Raw genomic sequence first — 21180 nt, 5'->3', positions numbered from 1 at the left:
AATATGTTAACCATATGTTTAAATGCAAAGTGTGTATTCTGCACGTGGATATGCTCAGTGGAAAAACAGACCAAGTAAATGTAATTTCAACTCAATGTACCGAAGGCTTCCTCCAGACGTCACACACTTTTCTTTGTGACAGAATATCGCCCTGTTTTTAAGGTTGTGTATGTCGGGGAAAGATTCTAAGTTAGATTTTGCAGCACGTTGGGATAGCTGGGCTGTTAGCAAAAGCTTGTTTAGGAAAGAAAAACAATGCATTTATCCTTATCAAGGCAACTGTTAAAACATCTTTACTTGTCTTTTCTTCATTTGTGACCGCCAGCACAAAATCTGTCGTGGATCTGGTCCCTAGTTAATGTCTAGTTTTCAGAAATGCTTACACAGTTTTTAGTGTCCTGTACAGTAATTGCCCTGTTAATGTATAAACAAGACAAAGCTTTCATAGTTAACTGAACGCTCTCATGATGGAATCTAGTTTGAACCATGTTCGCATTATTTTCTCACCTCAGAGGCACTTTTAAAAAGTTGTAAGTATACAACTGCGTTGTATATAATATAAAAGTAGCTTTTAAGCTTTGTGTGTTGTATCAGTACTGCTGTTTGGTTTAAGATGAATTATCATCACACTTTGAGTCTGGTTGTGTCAGAGATTATTGGCAGTGAAATGAAAGGATACATCTGATCAAGCTTCAGCTTTCCATCTCTGACATGGAGCCTGAATTTCAGTTTTATTGATTATGACATTTGGATGAACTTGTCGGGACGTCCACTCCTGGAAAGATTAGCTGCAACCCTGAATGTTTTTCACTTGTGAATTTTACTCGCTGTCGAACGATGGACTTCGAATTGTTTGAAAGTGGTCTTTTAAATTACAGACCAAATCTAAAATCAAATAAAGCGGCAGGTCTGGGCGGCTTCCTTTTAAGAACTATAAGGAAATGAGAGACCTGTTGTTACCTGCACTAAAGAAAACATTGAACTCTGTGCTCGAGACCGGCATGATCGCAGCGTCCTGGCCAGAGGCAGTTGTTTTCCTTAATACCTAACGACCTGACTGCGGTAATTATCACCCAATAAGTGTATTGAATCAAAACAGGATTTATGCAGCAAAGGAAAACTCAGGATAGCATTTTAGTCGGAGACTGCGTGTGATTGAGCATATAGCAGGAAAGGAACTTGAGGCAGTATTTATGAGTTTTGATGCAGAAAAAGCCTTTGACCAAGTAAGTTGGGAATTCCTATTTAAAACATCAAAATCAAGCACTGTATAATAGCCCAGTGGCAAAAATAAAAATTGATGGTAGGATTTTGGATTCCTTTGTCCTGCAGACAGGGACCAGACGGGGCTGTCCATTAAGCCCATTATAATTTGCTGTGTTACATCGAAGCACTAATCAGGGAGTCACAGACGACAGTGAAATTCCTGATATCAGGATGCTGGATCAAGAACATCAAATCTGCATCTTAGTCTACCTGCCACATCCAGACAGTTCAATTTTGGCATTGCTGTCTCTTTGGCTCTGTATCAGGCTACAAATTGAATATTCCTAAGTCCCAAATCTTGAATTCTAATTTCAGATCCAACCAAAAAAACTCTAATTTCAGAATAACCTGGGATTCAGATCAAATGAAATATTTAGGAGTATACATACAAGTATGTAATATGACATAATATATAATACAAACTTGTATGCTTTAAATATCATTCATTTAAGCCAAAAGATAAATGAAGACTGGCGGAGTTGGAACTTAATCCCAAGGTTTAGTTTATGTTTGAGTTTTGAATTGAATCAGTAAAAATGAGTATCTTTTCCACGATGTTCTATTTATTCCAGACTCTTCCAGTTCTAATAAGTGACCAACAATTTAAGGAATGGGATAGATTATTATTACGGTACATTTGGCAAGGAGACTCTTTAATTGCCTAAAAATAAGAGAGGCTTTGCTCTCCCTTGTTGATTATTATGTGTTAGTTCAACTGAGAAGCCTTTACTGCTGGTGTAATTCTAGTTACAAAGTAGAAAGAAATAGAGCAAATTCCATCCAAGGACATTCCAGCTCAAGCTTGATTAGGCGAGAAAGAGTTGATTGAAAGCTTAATGGAAACTGGCAATAAGTGGATCAACCTCCCTCTAGAAATACGGTTAAATATAATTTGAAAAGGAGGCCTGCTTGAAGACATAAAGATTCTGAGATGGTGTTCACATGACTGTGACTTTACCTCAAACAAGACAGATGCGAGTTTCAATAGAGGCCTATCTGCTTACTATACGTTTACAACTAAGGGATTCTATGAACTTCCAGACACTGAAAAAACAATACGGCTTAAAAAACAGGGATTTTCTTTAGATTCATTCAAGCATATCATCACATATCTAGTTAAATAAAAGAAGGTCGTTATAAGTGTCTACAAGGCAGGTTCTGGGTTGAAAGGAATTTCAAGGTTAAAGAAGAGTCTTCAAGAAACTAAAGCAACAAGCACGGTCTATATGAGGTACAAATGGGTTACATCCCAGAGGAACAGGGGATTAAATATGGTAAATCTCAATGGAAAATCCCAGATTCAAGCTCTTGGACAGTATTTGGCTGGAAGAGTCTTTGTAGTTTTCCAGAAATCTCACATTTCTGGCTCTTCTAGTTGCTGGAGAGATTGTGGCTCTCAGGTAGCCAATCATTTTCACTAATTTTGGGCCGGTCCTGAAGCCCTAACTTTTTCAAGAGTCTAATTATATTCAAGATAAAAATGATGTTTGATTGGGTAGAACTGCTTTTTGGGTGTCCACACTCAATTTTTATGAAGGAAAGAGTCACCTTCTCTGTGAGGCTTCGAGAAGCGAAATTCAAGAAACTATGGGAGAGGTGGAAAATGTATATAGCATCAAGGTTTAATATTGCTTTCTGAATGTCACTCCCTGTACTCCGAGTTTTGTTTTCCTCTTTTATTTTTTCCCATTGTTTTTTCTCATAAAGAGCCCCGCTCTGTTCCTGGACTGTTCTTGTGTTGTAACATTGATACAAAAAGTGAACAATGGAATCACTTTCAAGCATAAGCGTGCACTGTAATACCATTGCAGTGTGATTCTCAACAAAGAAAATGGTCTTTTAACTCCTCCTAGATTGATGGGCAACAACTATTTCTTCTCTAAGATCATAGAGATTGCAGATATATTTCCTCCTCAACTTTGTATTAACACACCTGAATGCTCCAGACCAGCAAAAGGTGGCCAGTACAGTGGTTTGTCGTTAGCTTCTTCCTGACTATGGCAGCAGTGAGGAGATCTTCTCACAGTCCTCCTGCATTTTATCTCTGAGGTTGCATTTACCTGACTCTAACCTGGTGAGGTCCAGGTGATTTGATTTTTTTTTCCACATGTGCTGCTATATGTAAACCTTGGCAACGAAAGAGGATGTACTTTCCTCTTCTCGCGACTAATGTGTGCTCTGTCGGTGTATTAGATGCTCGCAGACACAGTGGGATCTGCATGATAAGAGCAGAGCTATTTTGAGGAAGCGGTGGAGTAGTTTTCACACAGCCTCGCTGCTTCCACCTCATCCAATCATTTAAATATTTCAGACTCGCAACCTCTTACGTAGCCATGAAAGAAAAACAAACGTTTGAACATGTTTCCGGGAAGAATTTGAACATTGCAACGAGGGAAAACTGATGGTGGTAGATCGCTGAAATAGCTATGTTAAACTATTTTAAACTTGAACCTGAAAGAAGCATCTTTAGAAAGCTGATGACTCACATGGTATGAGCATGGATCAGAGCAAGTGTGACCTCATCATCCATCACCTTAAATGGGATCCATCTATGTAGCTGTGACTGTGTCACACTGTTTTCATAGTTTTGCTGCACTCTATAAATCGCTGTCCCTCCAAACTACGTCGGAAACTTGATCGTATTCGATTACGTCTCCTTGCTGTCTTGTTCAAAGAGGGTATCCAATCTGTTGTGTATGAGTAATGAATAATTCAGCAAGGGACTATGCCATGTCAACTCTTTGATCTTGTCCTGTAAAATGAGCAATCCTCAAAAGGACAAAGGTACAAGCATAAACACTTGCATAACATCAGAATAAACACATTATTTTACAGCACATGTATCCTCCCGGCACTGAACAGTTTATGGACGGACAGCAACTAGAAAAGATGAGGCATGAGCAGAGATAAGAGTGGGTGGAGCCAATGGGATGTTGTGAAATCAAATTTCATGGGACGAAAACTGTCAGACGCTTGTAAAGAGCTGGCAGCTTCTTTCCTCACAGAGAACAGCAAGATCTTTACAAACTGAGACGCTTTTAGCAAACTGATTGCTTGTGTGGACCCTGACTGTAGCAAAATAATTTCAGCCTCCAAAATGATGCCCTTTTTTTTTCCTATAAATTCTGGTATCCCTTAAGGCTTTCCAAAGCCCAGTGCTGTAAAGGAAATGGATCAGGGCATCATGCAATGCGAGTGTGTGAATTAATGAAGATGTTCTCCAACAGAAGGGCTTTATTCTTAAATGTCACAGTATGAATGGAATGACAAGTGCAATCTTGAAATAGGGAAATCTTCCGCTATAAGAAAAAAAGTGATGGCTATTGCTCTGCTGTGTGATTTGTAGTTTATACTCCGTCGAATGTATTAGAAGTGTGAGGTGGGCCTCCCCAGAGGGGCTGGCTCAGTGGATGCAGGTGAGGAAATGTCACGGTGGTCATCAAAAGAATAATTAAATGTTTGTGATGTGGTTGAAGAACAGCTTTCACCATGTCAGAAACTGATAAATACCTTAGGACCAACCGTTTGTTGTGTGAAGTGTAGCCTGAAAAGAGTTACTCCATAAATGTGTGTCAGGTCAAACAAGACAAACACAAGCAAGTATTTCATAAAACAAGGGGGAGCAACTGCAGTGTCCATACTGCAACCTTTATCTAAAGGGGAGGCTTATTGTCCCGGACTCAATAACTGAACAGAAAATTAAGCAGCTTTTACAAGTCTAAACTTGAACTTCTGCATTATTTTTGGTCAAAATTCAGCCACAGATGTCATTATTCAAAACATTTCTTGGTGCTTCACTATTCCCCTTTTATGGGGAATCATGTTTTTCTTTACATTAATTCATTTATTCACACGTCAATAACCAAAACTAGAGCTGTTTCCTTTTGCTTAGCCAGTGTCATATAGCCCCATCTAGTGTTATCACTGAAAATGTGCAAGGAGGGGATTGGATCAGTATTGACAGAAGTTGTACACTCTATAAGGTGAGTGTTTCACTGTGTCATTAGACGTATATGTTCGACTCCTAAGTTGCAGGCACTTTGACAGACTTCTATACTTAGGAAGTTCAAAACAATGTTAAGAATCAACTAAAATGTTTCTGAATTAGTTTTCTGGTCTTGTTTCTGTCTTTTCTTTGTATTTTGTTTTAGTTCTGTTTGTGGGGACAAATGTTTTTCTTGAGCACATTACATCGTGTGATTTCTCTTCACCGCACAGCAGCCAGCAAAGCAGCCAGCAAAGCAGTCTGCAGAGCAGCCATGAAGATGACTACACTCGCTTCTTGACGCCATTGATCCGAGAGGAGAGGTGAGCAATGTGTGTTGTATGTTGTTCGTTATGCTTCCGTCTGCACAGAGCTCGCTTTACACTCGTGAAAAACAGCTCCTGGTTCTTGTTGCAAAGATAAAATGGAAAACCACAGAACAGTGTTAAGAGTTTGAATTCACAGTTGTCATAGTCGTTCTGTTTTTACCTCTTTAACAGTGATAATACTGTAAATTAAAGTCTACTAGAGGGGAGTTTGTTTTCCTGCTACTAGTTCTGATCAGGCAAATTGGATTTCTGTGCTTCGTTATTTGATTCTGAACACATTATTTGTCTTGGTGGGTACTCAGATTGTGAAAATGGAATTACATGGAACTTGTTAATACCACTCAGTGAACTACAAAAGGCAGTAGAGGGCTCTTTGACAGACAGAAAGCTGTGCAAACACAATATTGTTATTATAATGTTTCCCTTTTCACAAGTTTGTTCCTATTTACCAGTCACCTAAAATTAGCCACATGTAACATCTGCATTGACTGGTGTTTCTGCTTCTCCAGAGCTCACTTTGAGTTGAGAAAACAATCTGTATCATTAGTTCATCTCAGCTGCGGGTTTTGCGGTTGTTTCAGCAGCAACGGTGACATGCTGAGACATTAAAACAGTAACTGAACAGGATGGGAATCTGTCGGGTGTGTGTGTGTGTGTGAGCCTTAACCTACCAAGAGATTTGCATGTATCAGGAAAGAAAAAAAAAGATTTTTTTGTGGCAGTACGCAAATGTTTTTCTTGTATTGCAGCCTTGTTTACAGAGAAAAGGAAGCAGAGACATATATTCTGATGTTATCAGTGAGTAATTCAATGCCAACACGCCTGATCCTACGAGATATTGGAGATAGATAAATATAAAAAATTCTCTTTGGTCTTTTTGTCATTCTTTCTAAGCATCACCAGTTGCACATTTTGGAGTTGGAAATTGTACTCAACATGCGTAATACCCAAAAGATTGTTTGCTAGTGAGTAAACTTTTACACAAAAACAGAATCTTCAGTTTACCAAAACAGCGTTTCTGAACTAGTTTTCACTCTTGCAGCTAAGTTTTAGATTTGATGTAATTTGACAGCTTTATTTGCATTCTAATAAATGAAAAACCTACTTTATTTGTATTTCTACTCTAAATTTGATCAGCTCGTCATCAAGCTCTGCAGTGGCCTGATAAGGAGCCATTCATTTGAATCAGGTGTGGTGGAGGAGGGAAACATGCAGGCCAGTGGGTCATGAGGACCGGAATTGAGAAACACTGAGTTAGCTAATGCAGTGAGGTGATGTGCTAATGTGCTTGTGCGCCTAGCAAGGCTGTAAATAACCAGCAAACAAATGAAACCTGTGTCCTGAAGCATTTTCACATGGTTAGCCAACGTGTTTAGCTAGTATTCACTAAATCTCACTTACACTCAGCTTACCTTCTTTTATGCTTCCTCTCCATGTGCCGAAACTGGTCTCGAGACCAAGACCGGTCTCGATTACTACAACACTATTGTGAATACAAACAGTAACAGCGGGGATACAACTTAAAGTCAAAAGGTTTTGCTAATAAGATGATACACAATAAAATGTTATTTTATATGCATATTCCTTTCTTGCAAAAGGACATCTGCGCCGCAGCTTCAGTAAACTTTGCTAAGCTTACAGTTTAACAAAGGTATTGTACATGACAATTAAACTAATATATTACAGTCTTCTTAAGAAAACACAAGGCGCGGAAATGGGCCAAGATTTCCTCTTCTGCTTTTGCTGATTTCATGTTTTTGATAATGCATGATTGTATTTGTTACATATGGAAAACATAGAAATACGTAACAGTCATTCGATTATATCCAGAATTAATAGTCACCGGCTGTACAGACAAGGACCTGTAGCTATCGAGCCTGCTCATAACCGACTACTTAGCGATCTCTCTCTTTCTCCCTCTCCTGCCCCCCTCTCTGCGCTCCACTCTCTGGCTCTCCCTCCCGTACATTCTTCCGGCTCAGTGTCTCCACTTGCTCGAGTTAGGAACAGCACCTCTTAAACCTATGGGATATTTTGCTGCTCTTCTCTTTGCTGTGCTGGTGTTAGCTAGTGAAGGGCGTCTGCAGCAGCTGCAGGGAGAGCAGCGTTCTGTAGCCGGATTTAGAGGGCACGGAATGTCATGTCTCCTCTGCAGGTAAAATCAGCTGCATCGGAGGCTGTGCCGCTGCCTTTTCCCAAACTCCACCTGTGCCACTGTCTCCATGTCTGTCGGTCCTGCTTTGCTCTCACTGCATCTTCCTGTTTGTGCGATGTGCTGCAGTTTACTCCGTGTGCTTCCGTGTGCAGCTGCGTGTTCTGGTGAGCTGACATCAGGCTGTCAGCTAACATCTGCCTCTCGCTGTTGTTTGAGCTGCCTGTGCCAGGCAATCACGGCATCCGTGGAGGTTAGGGGAGAGAAAGTGATGAAATTCAGTTGATGACATGAAGACTTGCTTGATTTATTTATTTATTTGGTCATGTTTTTGCAGCTGATGCTTCAGCTCAGTGCAACTCCTCCACTATAGCTGCAGATAGTGTTATGTAATATCACAATGTGACTTTGCTAAGTGAGTGTAATATGAGTCATCAGTGAAGATGATGCAGTGTATGATTGGGAGTTGTGAATCAACATCATTTCACCTGCCATCACTTCATGTCAGCCTATAATGTTGCGAGTGTATGTGAATTAATTCAACACAGGTCATGCATTAAAAGGGATACTACACTTTACCCCTTCCTTCTTAGTTGCTTTAAAGATATCATAGCAGCTATATTAACATTCCTGTATAAAACCATACACCTAACACGGGCACGTTCGAAAGATGGACATTATCCAAATATCCTTTATTTAGACATCTATAATTTAATTGTGAATGTTGATGAATAAACACAGTGTATTGTAACTCTATTAATATATGATGAGATATAATTATGCCCATGTTCACACTTGTGATATTCTGACTCACACAAAGTCTACTTCGGATGATTGATGGTCCCATTTCAGGGTGCATTGTGGTTTCCCTCTGCTTTCTGCATGAATCTAACCCCTTTAAAGTCAGAGGGAAACAGACATTTATCTGAGTTTGTCATGTCCATCGTTATTATACTCTGATACTAATCAATGGTCATTTGCAGCAGTACAGAAGCAAACGGCGCCTTCTTCACCTCTTCCAGTTGACTTCACAGAGCACACAAACACACGACTCCTCCCCTCAATGCAGCTTAACACTGTTGAGTTTACAGCAGAGAGCTGGTTGCTGTCGCCAGCATACAGCTAACGTAACGTTGGTTTTGTTGTTTAAGAGCCTCAGACTGTGACTTGTAGACTGCTGCAGTGAGACACACCATTGTGACTTGGAAAAATGCCTAGTGTTTGTTTATTTCTTTCTTTATCTGTCTGCCAGAAGGGGGCGAAAATCTTCAAACAATTGAAACTGTGTGGGTATTCATCTTCCTGTCTGAGCTGTCGGTTCATTTTTCAAAAGAAGCAAGCACTCAGACCTGTGACAGGACAGTCACAAGCTATTGGTGAGGATATGATATGAAATCAGCAGGCAAAGACCTTCTCCTTCAGATATCGAATGGTCACGCAGTTTGTAAGATAAAAATATTTCAAAGGAGGGAGCTCAATTCCAACTCAATAATCTACGATTGCTGCGAGCCCAATATTTGATGGGATCTGTAGTTTGTTGTCACAAACTTCCATGAACTCTGCAGAAACTAATTCACTGATGAACAGAAGCGGGTCTATCTCCAGCTTTGAAAGGCAGGAATCAACTAAACAGTCTGCTGAAGAGAAAGAAATGACAATAAAATTCAGTATATCCAACCACGCTGTAAAGGCAGAGCCTAAATTGATATCAGAGTCCTTCTGCAGCCCATTGAAAGTGACTGATGTGTCAACCAAATATCTCGGGTCAACAGGCAACTCAACAAACTAACATTTATTCCATCTTAACAACATAACTGACGGATGTTTTGGAAATGAACAGACAATTTAGCCAAAAGAAATTCTAAACTGATGGGTTCTTTTAGGAGAATGGATTGATATTAGGTTGTCTATTTATCTGTTTATTCGACCTTAATGGGTTTTTTCTTGTGAGGAACAACTTTACTCTGACACTTTTGCTTTCACTTACAACAGAAATATGGGGATTTTTGTCATTTCTCTGGTTTGTTTCTTACCAAATAACAGCCAATGTCAGCAATACAGTCAAGATAAAAGTATGAGAACGAAAAAGTTCCAAAGAGTTTCTGTTTTTTAATTAAAATGAAATTTTTAAAAAGCTGATCAAGTGCCTTGTTGATTCTAAACATTTTATACATCCTAATTAGCTGTTTTTCCCTCTGTGGTATTGAAATGAGTATTTTCCTGGTTAAACGTATCAAGTTGAAAATTCTAGTATAGCGGCAACCCTTTTCCCATCACAGACATGTATATCATTATTTTAACCACTCAGCCAAACATGAATGATTAATGCAGTCACCAACTAAATGAAATCAGATTAAAGTCATAAGAACATTAGCAGTGTTCTCTGCACTCAAGCGCTAGTGGTGTGTCCACCCAGATCCCAGAGAAAAACAACTTTTAACCAATAAACGCACATTGCATATACTGAATATTTTGGTCACTTTCCGCTTTTGGAAAGTTTGTTGGCGTTATCTACATTATTAAACTGGAACTTACTTTCTCATGGCAGGTATGTCCTATGGAGGATTCAGTGGCAACAATGTTTCGGTGTACCCCCTAATCCCAGATGTCTCTGGTAAAAGTTTGTAAAACTACCTGGTAAAAAATGAGGTGGGTGTTAGTGATGATCCTCAACTCTTTATCAGAGTGTCTCCTGACTCCCGACTACGCTGTGGGCTCTTCACAAAATGAATCGTTGGTGTGTAGTATCTCCAGAAAATCCGATGCACAAACAGCCTTGTATCTGCGTAGGAAGATTTTTAACTTGACCCTTCAATCCACAAAGTACAGATCTGATTTTATGATCTGGTGTATTGCCAGATCTGTGGTGTCGCTGTATTCAATTCAATTCAATTCAATTCAATTCAATTCAATTCAATTTTTTGCATTTTGCATCCACTCTTCACAAAATGAGTCCACTTTTTTTGTTTGTAGACAGCCCAGGTTCTGCAAATTCTGGCATCCAGGCACATTTTTCTGAAGAAGTCAGAATAGTTAGCTAGCTAGTTGTTAGTCCCAGGCTAATGCATTGTTGTAGGCCAATTTAAAATATTACAGTGTTATGGCTGGAGTTAGCTGACCAAAAAATCCTGAATAGAAAACTGATAAAACATTGTTTAAGGGTCCATCTCCAAAATTCAGTGAATATTTTTCCACAGTTGTCGGCTTTTTTAACAGTTTTTAACAACTACTGTCAAACCCATCTAACGTTTTTCCATGCAAATCTCTGAATTTGCTCAACTCAGACTTTGGAAACTTTTGAAATTAGCCAAAGTATGGTTACCTATAGTTACACATTTTGCTACATTTTCCCACTGGTTTAATCAAAACCGGTTCCTCTCCAACACTGCTACTTCTTAGGCTAAACATTGCATGCCCTGTAACAGGTTGAATTCAGAAAAGCCCAAGTGTTTTCCTTCTGATATAGTCTCATGTTTTTTAGACAGCAAACATAGCTTTGTGGTCACACTTTTACTTAGGATAGAGCAGCTTTTTGTTCCCACTTTGAAGAATTGTCAAAAATTAGTTGGGTATTCTGAAATGTAGGCTCCTATATTTTATTTATTTTTATTATGTAATCTATTATTTTTTTAACTGTTGTCAGTCATTCATCTTATACCTGGCATCTGAAATACAAGTCAAAGCAAACCAACTGCTTTGTAGAGGAGTAAAACTGAATGTCCAGTGCAATCATGTCTATGGTTCCCAAGCTCACTTGTTGGTTTACGGTTGTTTCATGGTCTCTGCCCCTTTGTGGGGAACTCTGCTATTGTCATTCCCTTTCTTGTAAAAGGCTATTTTTCAACCAATCAGCATTCAACCTATGCAGAGCACTCTAGACTTCTTTCATAGTGCACAGAAGATAGTTCTGGCTGTGAAAGTCCTTGATTGTGTTGACTTTTTTGTTGCATTTATATCATCCCTGCAATAAGAAGACTGTCTGCAATGTGATTGATACAAAGTGTGTGGGATCTATGTCAGCCGTGTACTGTATGCATTCTACATAGCCCCTGTTGCAATTATATAGTTGTATGAATGTGATTAATTGACACTCTTTTAGTGACATTGTCCCATTTTGCCGCTCTCACCTGATAAAGTTCAAACTTTTTATATTAGACTGATCACATTTTTGGTGCCCATCTGTTGACATGTGCTGGTGTACATGTTTGTTTTAAAACCAGTGTAAAAGAAGGCTATTTGTCATCAGTTAGCAGCACACAAGCAGCCTGGTAACTGGCTGTTGTCATATCTTTTACTTCCATATTAATAATGCAACTATTAGTCAATATCCAATCTTTTATTGCCTCCCCTCCCCAATTTTTTTGTATGTTGTTAGTCAGTAGATGCATCATTCACCTTAAGACAATTTCTGGCAATTATTGTTTAAATGATTAGGTGAAAGAATGCCATAAGTGAAGAGAAGGAGTCGTCTCAGGACCTTAACTCTGGTGCATAAAGGAGAGGTGTGCTGTAATGCTTCACTTCAGATAATAGGAACACTTGGAGAAGGTGCCTGTTGTCTGGTGCAGTTTTAAATAGAATGTATACAACAATTACAAAAAATGATACTGTGTGCAGTTCTTACTTCTTGCACAGAAAATTGGAATCGGACAAATTTTGAATCGGCAGGCGAGGCCTTTAAAAAAAAGGGGGGGGGTTGGTATTAGCCAGGAAATTTGCAATGGATGCATCTGTACTTTCTATACTATAGTCAGATTTTTGTGTCATATGGTCAATCACATAGTTCAGTAATGGCTCTGTAGATTTAGGTTATCATTTTGGGCCCACCAATATCTGTTTTTGTTATTTTTTTCCTTTTTAAAAGCTTTTTAAAAGAGATAATAATAATTCTTCAGTGTTACTGCAGCGCTGGATTGTTTTCAACTTGCTGTGCAGGAACACGTGTGATCCATACTGTGTGTTGAGTCCGTATGAAGGAGGAGTTACGGTTGAGAAGCTCGTGAGCATGGAACAAATGCGATTAAAATGTGGTGCCAACCATTTGGTAATTGTCTGTGTGCAAGCAGTGGATGTAGTAGTCGTCATGACTGAGCTGTCTCTCTCCTGTGCAGGTCTGACAGTGCAGCGGACAAAATCAGGTAAGCCTGCTTTCCGACCACTCCTGTTTTACCCACATAAGTGTGGTCATGCACCCATGCTAGTGATCATATGCATACAGTACAGGGTACAGTGGGATGGCCTTGTTGTCACCCCATGTGCCCCGGCCCGCCCACGCTGCATGTGACACAGATTCGTGGCTTTGTCCGCCCAACTAAGGTGTTTGAATACGCTTTACATTTGGAGAGACCAGCAGTGAATACAGTTGCAAGCCATGGAATGCCTTTGTTTGCTTTTATTGGACAAACAACATCAGACACAAACAGGGCTTTGTGAGTTGGACACCATTGTGGAGCTTTTGGTCCGTTAGTTAGCCAGCCAGCGGCAGGTCAGCACTGTGGATGCACACCGTGGGCACAGGCACTTCTTTCTTCGGGGAGTGAAAGCTGTGCTGTCACAAGAGACTCAGCACCAGTCCTTGAGCAAAAAGGCACTAGCATAAGCGGGAAGGGTGAGTGTGATCAGCAGTGACGTGAGCCTTTCAGTGCACCACATGTGAAATGCTACTTGGCTGAGTAGCTGTTCTTCTGGGATTAACTTTGTGGGAGAGAAGTTGACAATCCATAAGAGTCTGTATTTCACATGAATGCATAATTAGAAAAACACATAGGACAGGTTTCTAATTTTGTAATTCACTCCATGTTGCATCATCTTCATCTCAATTTTTTTTTTCAAATGCTTTGTTTCCTCCACTTGCATTAGCTTACATCTCATCTCTTGGCACTGTGTGAGAGTGAATAAGGGTATGTCAGCCTTTGGACCTGCAGATTTGTGTCCTGTTGCTTCATGCAGGAAGTGCTATTTGGCCATCACCATGAAGACTGTTTGCTTTGTGAGTGCTAATTTTGTCCTGCACATTTTCTCTGCGCTGAATGAACTGGTGTATTTGTTTATGCGTGAGTGTGTGCGTGGGCTGTGGTATGTGTGTGTGTCTGGTCTGGTATGCTTTAAGTGGTCAGTCACGCAAGTAGGGGGACTAGCACACCAGTCCAGTATTAAACCACTAGGAGTCTCTGTACTCCAGTATTTGGTACAATGTCTGTCAATGCAGTAGTTGTTTACTGTCATGATGGGTTGTATTTTCTCCACTTACATACCTCAGCATTTATTTACTAATTGCACTGTTGCATTTGACTTTGGGAAAAAAAAAAACAGAGGCGTAATCAGATTGGTGCTGTGTCACTATTGAGCATGGAGAAATCTGGATGGATGGATGTTCCTTTGTTGTACCGCACGCAAGATTTTAAAAGCTGATTTGAGTCAGTAACCTTGTTGTTATTCTACCAATCTGATAAATCGAATCACGTCATGGATATATCTATAATACATGAACATGATGTGAAAAATCTGTGCTTTGGCATTATTCTGTTGAAATACACAAGAAAAAGACACTGGCAGCATATGTTGCTCCTGACCTTTGTGAACTTGGGCCCAGAGAAGGCTGAAATGTTCTTGCATCTTGACGGCGCTGATGTTCTGCAGCCCTTTTAAAACGTTTCGGTGTTGCTTCTTTCTCAGGGGCCTTTTACAGCAAAGTGACAATCGGCCTTCAGACGGGCTTGGAACGTCTCAAATGTAATGTTGTTGTGCGCGCTCCGTTGCCATTTTTCGTTTTTCCAGCCCATTCAGCTTCAGAATCAGCATTGCGGCTGGTTGGTGAGAGAGCTCACTCTGACTGGCTGTTCGGCACATGGATGAGTGTGTGAGAAGCAGGTTAGCAGTGACGGTAGAAGGCAACACTGCTCACAACAATGTGGCCATGTGGAGTGAAGAAACTGGAGATCAACTGATAATCCTGCCAGAAAGAGCAGCTTTTGGATATCACCAAAAAACACATGCTGATATGTTTTGTTTCCATTCTTTTTTTTATGTACACGGTCTTCCGATTTTCCTTGTTGTATGACTTACGTACCTCCACCCGACTGCTTTGGCAAGTTATGCTTTCTTACACAGGCACAGATTGCACGTCCTGGCCAGCAGTTGGAAGATTTGTCTTTGCTGCGTGTTCATGTTCCAATTTGTTTGATCAGACGGTGGCGACGTGACGAAATCCAACAGAAAGCCATTTATTGCCAGTGGTGCTTCACACCGATTTGATGTAGAAGAGCTCTTTAACTGCAGTGCAGTGTTTGTCTGTTGATCAGTCCAGAGTTGCACTGAAGTGCTAAAGGTACCTTCCTGCATGGTTGTGCAAAGGCATGTTTATTTTTTAGACGACGATATTATGACGTAGACGGTGTTATATTTCTCTGGCTGTGAATATTAATAGGCATATGGCACAGCAGCGATGTGCAAATTAGACGTCTTATTTAATTTTTATTTATCCAGGCACACCCAACCTGTCATCAAAGTCAATCTGAACGATCTGCAAAAATATCCGTCGACCAAACCTGCAGTGTAGGGCAGAAGCCTGCCATGTCTTTGTTTATAGACTGTGTTTGAGACAGAGAGGACAGGAGAAAGTAGAAGGCGGACTCGTAATCTCATGCTGTTGAATGCAGCGCAGGAAATACTTGCAGCTGAAAAATCTAGAGTTGGGCAAACAAATGTTTAAAGATTTCGATTTTTTTCGAGTATATCCTTTAGTTTGAAATACATTTTGTCTTTGGGAATTGTGCCTAGGAGGAAGTGGGGTTCTGGGATGATGACGATCCCTGTGATGGCACATGTACCTTTGTTTAGTGTGATATAGCTGCGATGCACACGAGAAGTTCTGATCTCTGTGAAGAACATGTCATCACTGTTTTGTTTGTTTTTTTAATGAAAAAGAAAAACCGTTAAGCCGTTTGAGTATTGGGCTGTTTCACAGGGTTTGTAGGAATAGTAGCACTCTTCCTTTATAACACATATCCTGTAACACTGAAATACAGCCAGCATAATGACATCCTTGACTGTGATTCCATTCCTGTATATTTAAAGACGAAGGTGTGCATATCCAGGATTTAACCCTCCGTTTACTCTCCAACACTGGCGTTGGTTCCCATATGTGGCCGAGCCCTTTCCTCTGTCATCACCTTGTCCCATTCTCTGCATAGAAGAGTTTTAACTTAATTTTGTGGATGCAGTAATGATCTCTGTTCACCGACAGTGGTTATCAGAGCTGTTCTTGGGCCCATGGGGGGATTTCCACAACAGAACTGCAGTGTCACCTGAGGGCCCAGAGATCGCAGCTGTTCATTTTTGTTTGATATTTTTCCCCAGAATGCCAACTTCTGTGAAGGGGGCTCTTTTTGTTTCTGGCCTCTTTGTAACTCCACTGCTGTTTTGTTAATAATGCATGTAAAAAGCTCTCTGGCTTTATAAAAAGGACAGGATGCAAAGAGCAGTTAGAAACGCTGCAGTTTGCTGGTTCGAAAGAGGAGTTTGACTGAGCTGACTTTTTGTGTAGAAAACCAAGTGACTGTGGATTTGAGTTGTGTGGCAGTATTTGATCTGCTCTTTATACCGACTGTCAGAATTGTGCTTCAGAGATTCTCCTAAACAGTCCTGCATTGTACTGTCTGCCTTTGTTCTAATGTCAGCATTGCTTTTCTGCCTTCTCAGTTGCTGGATTATTGATCATTGTCTGTGGTTTGAGACATTAGCCTCTTGTGATGGCAGATCAGCATAATATGATCATGCACTTAACTTTGTACGGAAGCCTCATAAAAGCAGGGATCAGACATATTAGATGAATGATACTCGAAAAATAGGCAAATTCCAAGTTACTTGATGTGGATGCCTGTCAAACGAGGATAAGTCAGTGCAGTCTAGTGTGATTCACACATTTGACTATCAAATTTGTTTAAAATCTTTGTGAAAATGTCTTCAATATCTAGTATTTTCCATGAACTTCTTAGTTTGTCCTGAGGAAAAAAATGTTATTTGTGTTTTTGAAAGCCAGTGCTGATTATTTTTGTTGTCGTAGTGATATGTGATTCCTTTGGCCAGTTGTGTCAAATGATTCCTGTACATCAGCTCCACCTCAATTCTTATAAAGCACAAGGTAACATCGGCACATCTGAATGGCAACAAGAATATTAACGAAAACAACGATCCAAGTGGTCTACTTAATTTTTATTGCTTTTTTTTTGGCCTGTTGACTTTGCTGGGGTTCTTGCATCGGTAAGATGCTATGAGGTTATGACGTACCTGCTGTCTCTTCTCCATATTCAAGTGTGTATTTTTAGATGTTCATGCGGCCATTATATCGCTGATGCGGCTCTTTAAAGATGCTGCGATGCAGCGGTTAAGGACCGCGAATGCGTGCCTGCAGCATGTAGATAGGAAGACAGGGAAGGAGGAGAGACACAGAGAGCGAGGGGTAGCAGGGTGGGGGGCTGATAAGGGAGTGGAGGAAAAGAGGTGAGGGACCACCCTCCTCGAACAGATCCCTTCTCTGGGAGCCTACCAAAGGAACCTTCCCACACACACACCATGACCAGTCAGCCAATCAGAGCGCTCGCATCCTTGACCCATCCTCCCTCGTACAACTGCTCGTCCATGGTTCAGCAAAGCAGATGTGAGGTGAAACGGTTGGAAGCGAGCCCTGTGCGCCACCTGGACTGAAATCTGAAATATCATGTGTTCATAGTCGTGAGGACAAGCAGCAATTTGACTACAGCTAGGTTTGTTGGAAATGAAGATGGCTTCGGTGTAGTTTCTGCCAGGAAGGCGCCGTCTGGTCAGCCTGCACGCCCTGTGCCTTCTGAGCAGGCATCAAGTGCTGTCTGTATCACTCCTGCATGCAACTGATGTCAGAGCCGTTATTTTTTTCTTCCGCCTGATATTGGATGTGCTGTGCACGAGATCGCGACCAGAGGGATTTTCAGGCTTGGCGATGATGTTAAAATGTAATTTTACAGCAAGACAGTGATTGAAGAGGGGCCATGAGAGCCAGGAGAGAGGCCAGGATGGTGTCAGCCTGTTCACCATGCACAAACATAAGGTCAGGTCGGATTTCTGTTACCTATCATTGAGTACAAACTGCAAAATAGCCTGCATGCTTAACAGATTAGGTGCATGGAATGAATACCAAGCTTAATGTACTGTGATTAAAGCCTATATTTATATCATTTTTTTTGCAATATTTATGAAAGAATATCAATTTTCCTGCAAGATGTAGAATGCAAGATGGTTAAAAAAGTGGGATAATAACCAGTAAAAGGGATATACTATACAGCATGTACCAGTATTCTGTATTCACTTCCTGTATGCTGTGAAATCCAATAGTGGTCCTATGGCACTTTGATAATCCACCAGTGATTATCTACTGATTTACGTGTTAATGTAGTGCTAATGTAGCTCGCACTGACCAGATCACATGACACTTGCCTCTGGTACTGTTGCTCAGCTGTGTCCTGTTCTGTCTGACCTTTCCTGCTCTTGTTTCTGTCCACAGCAGCTTTTTAAATGCCAATTTTATTCATTTTTTTTACCATTAGAGTTGTTTTAGTATTCATACAATCAGACCGACCTTTTGCAACGGTTTGTTTTATGCATCTGTACATTCACGACGCTCTGTCACTGAGACTGTATGTTTTACTTTTTCTACAGTCTTCTTCTCTTTGCTATGCCAGTGTGAGATTTGTTAATAAAACGGGATTAAAATCACGTTTTGCCTTATTCTTTTGCTTAGAAGCTGGTTTCACTGAGAAAACGTGTCAAACGGATAAATTAACACATTGATTGTGTATAATCTGATGAGGGCAGGATGTGGCAGAATATACCACTCCAGTCCACCTCTCACACACATGCACATACACGTTTGTGCAGAGGGGGATTTTCCAGCCGGCCTGTAAGTCTCCACTGTGATCTCTGCTCCCCTGGTCCATTAAAGGCAATTTGCTTAGATTTAGTGTGCCTGTCGAGAGGGATGCAGGGCAGGCCTAATACTGCTTTATGCTACATTCAGGTAACTGTCTCTAAGCTTTTAAATGAATCATGAAGGATTTTCACAGAGGACTGAAGGGAAGTGCGTGTAGATAAATCTTTATTGATTCATGTGTTCAGATATGAGACATTTTATTGGAGTATTAAAAGTGGCGAAAGCATACTTCTGCCTTTCTCTAAGGAAAATCCTGCTGCGCAGTCTTGTGCCATCTATAAAGCAGATGTTTTTGGGGTTTTTTTCACTGCACAATTAAATCCACTAAATACAGATCTTTTTCTTTTTCTTTTATAAAAAAAGATCATTTCGTCTGCAATCTGGTTAATGATTAATAACCCCTTTAAACCACTTAAAGTAAGGAAGTGGTTGTGAAGTTTGGTAATGAATAGACTATAAGCAAAGCGGCTAAGGACAGAGGTTAGGCTGTGTAAACTGTTAGCTTGTTTTTGTGCAGGCAACAACACAAATATTTGGTCAGTTTTATTGTATCTCTTCAGGGCTAAGTTTTTAAAGTCTCAGTGTTTTTTTTTTTTCATTAGCTCTTTACTTCTACATTGTATAATCTAATGTAATGTTTAAAAGGACTGTCTGTGACACGTTAAAATGCCAATGACAGCTGCGTGTTTTTGTTACAGTACATCGAAAGAACAACACAAATCATCTGGGCTTTGAGAAATACTTTTATTGTAAAAAAAAGAACATGTACACATATACAGAAAACAAATGTAAGTTAAATAAATGCGAACGTGGGTTTTGAGATTTTTGGATTTGTCAAATATCAGCATCCAAAAAATATTTCAGCCTTGTGGGCTATTACTGCCTTTGCAGGGTGTAATTATCACCTCCTAACAGAACGTTCCATTTAGCCACTGAATCCGGGCTGCGATTGTTTTGAGCTCTTTGAAAGTGTCATCATTTGAATGAAAGACTGGAGATCGAAGCCATCGTGACCTTAAGTTTCGTTTTATTATAAAACCTGAGGATTTTCTGGGGAATAAAACCCAATAAAACCTTTTCTTTTTTTTTTTTTAACTCTCAGCCTCTGAGGAAACCAGAAAAATACTCCTTGAGAGTTTAAACTGTCTGCTGTTATTACAGATAACTGACTTTGCCGTCTTGTTTATGGATGTGTTTTTAGAATTTATGATAGTTTATGTGTCTTAACCAAGTTGATGCGACGTGTTGCGTCAGTCCAGGCTGGGGAGGTAAAGGTACTCCCATGTTCCATTATGCCACAATGGATGCATCATGTTTTGTGCCTACATATTCCCTAGTTGTGCAAATTAGGATAAACTTGAGGTGATTCAAACTGAAGAAAGACTCTTTGTAAGTGTTTCATATCCTTTAGATGGAGTGGAGAAAAAAAAGATAAAAATGCTGCATCCCATGCTAAACCATAAAGCACCTCTTTAACACTTTGTAATTACATTTAGAGACAAACAGGACGTTTGTTTTTCTGCACACATCAGCCTTTGAATGAATTAACTGAAATTGTCACGGCCGTTTTTTTCATTTTATTTCCCAAAACACTGAAAAAACCCCACAACACTACATCTATCTTTTACTCGCTCTTTCCCAAAAATCTTAGCTCGAGTGGCAAATGTAATCTCACACCCTGTATTTTGAGCCAGCTGTTGATGTCGCCGCCTGAAGAGGATTCATTAAGTACTCCTCTCTGTCGACAATCTGTCTGTCATTGGCACACCCACTTACTGCTTTTGTGAAAGGTCTTGTTTTCATGCTGGGTGGACATCTGCCTTACTGCAGTGTTACACAAGGAGATGTGCCATGCACATATGCTATTTAGGGGTGCAAAGAATCAGTATAAACTAAGTATAGATTTGTCTTTGTTTGAGAGATTATTTTTCTGGTGCAGCTCTGTACACAGTTGGAGCTCAAAGCCAATAAATACTGTACGTAGTCTGTTTGTCCATAATCCACTTAATTTAGTTGTTTTTTTCTCTCTCTCTTTTTTAGTGCTTGTGAAGATGGAGGTGGGGCGTTTGAGTTTTTTTTTTTTTATCTCACTTTTCAGAATATACTATACCTGCCTGTTTGCAGTCAGCGCAGTAATCAGGAGGTCTCCTGCACCTCATGGTGTAATACACCAAGGTTCAAATCAGTGCCTCTGCTAACACTTAATCTCTAAACCTTCACCTCATCGTGCCAACACTCTGCAGACCGGCACTCCCACCCTGATGCATGCAAGGATTAACCTCAATGACGTATTTATGAAGCACATTTTCCACTAAACAATAAGGCTGACGATACATTTTTCCCAGGCCCGGTGACGTGCACTGAAAAATTTCCTGAACAGATGAGGTGCCAGGATGCAATAGGAAGCGTCGTTAGCGTTGGACAGATTGCACAGCAGGCCGGCAGTGGTTTACATTTGCATTCAAATTGTTTGCCATCTTGGCTT

At 40.3% G+C, this 21180-nt stretch overlaps 1 protein-coding gene across 9 annotated transcripts in view; it reads left to right on the top strand.

The window, feature by feature from the left end:
- The window catches only part of gramd1bb (GRAM domain containing 1Bb), a 126325-nt gene that overhangs the window by 40021 nt on the left and 65124 nt on the right, over positions 1-21180 (top strand). For 7 of the 9 annotated variants that reach the window (XM_072392813.1, XM_072392815.1, XM_072392816.1 and 4 more), the window contains exon 3: positions 5485-5574. In XM_072392813.1, the coding sequence (XP_072248914.1) occupies positions 5485-5574 (90 nt within the window). Of the gene's footprint in view, positions 1-5484; positions 5575-12854; positions 12871-17583; positions 17817-21180 lie in introns of those variants that run through there. The other 2 variants (XM_072392822.1, XM_072392819.1) reach the window with 2 other exon arrangements.

Source organism: Leuresthes tenuis, unplaced genomic scaffold (assembly GCF_036924035.1).
Source record: "Leuresthes tenuis unplaced genomic scaffold, fLeuTen1.0.hap1 SCAF_9, whole genome shotgun sequence".
In the NCBI taxonomy this organism is placed as follows: domain Eukaryota; kingdom Metazoa; phylum Chordata; class Actinopteri; order Atheriniformes; family Atherinopsidae; genus Leuresthes; species Leuresthes tenuis.
Note: the sequence above shows the minus strand (reverse complement) of the source record. Positions and strands in the feature narration are given on the sequence as shown.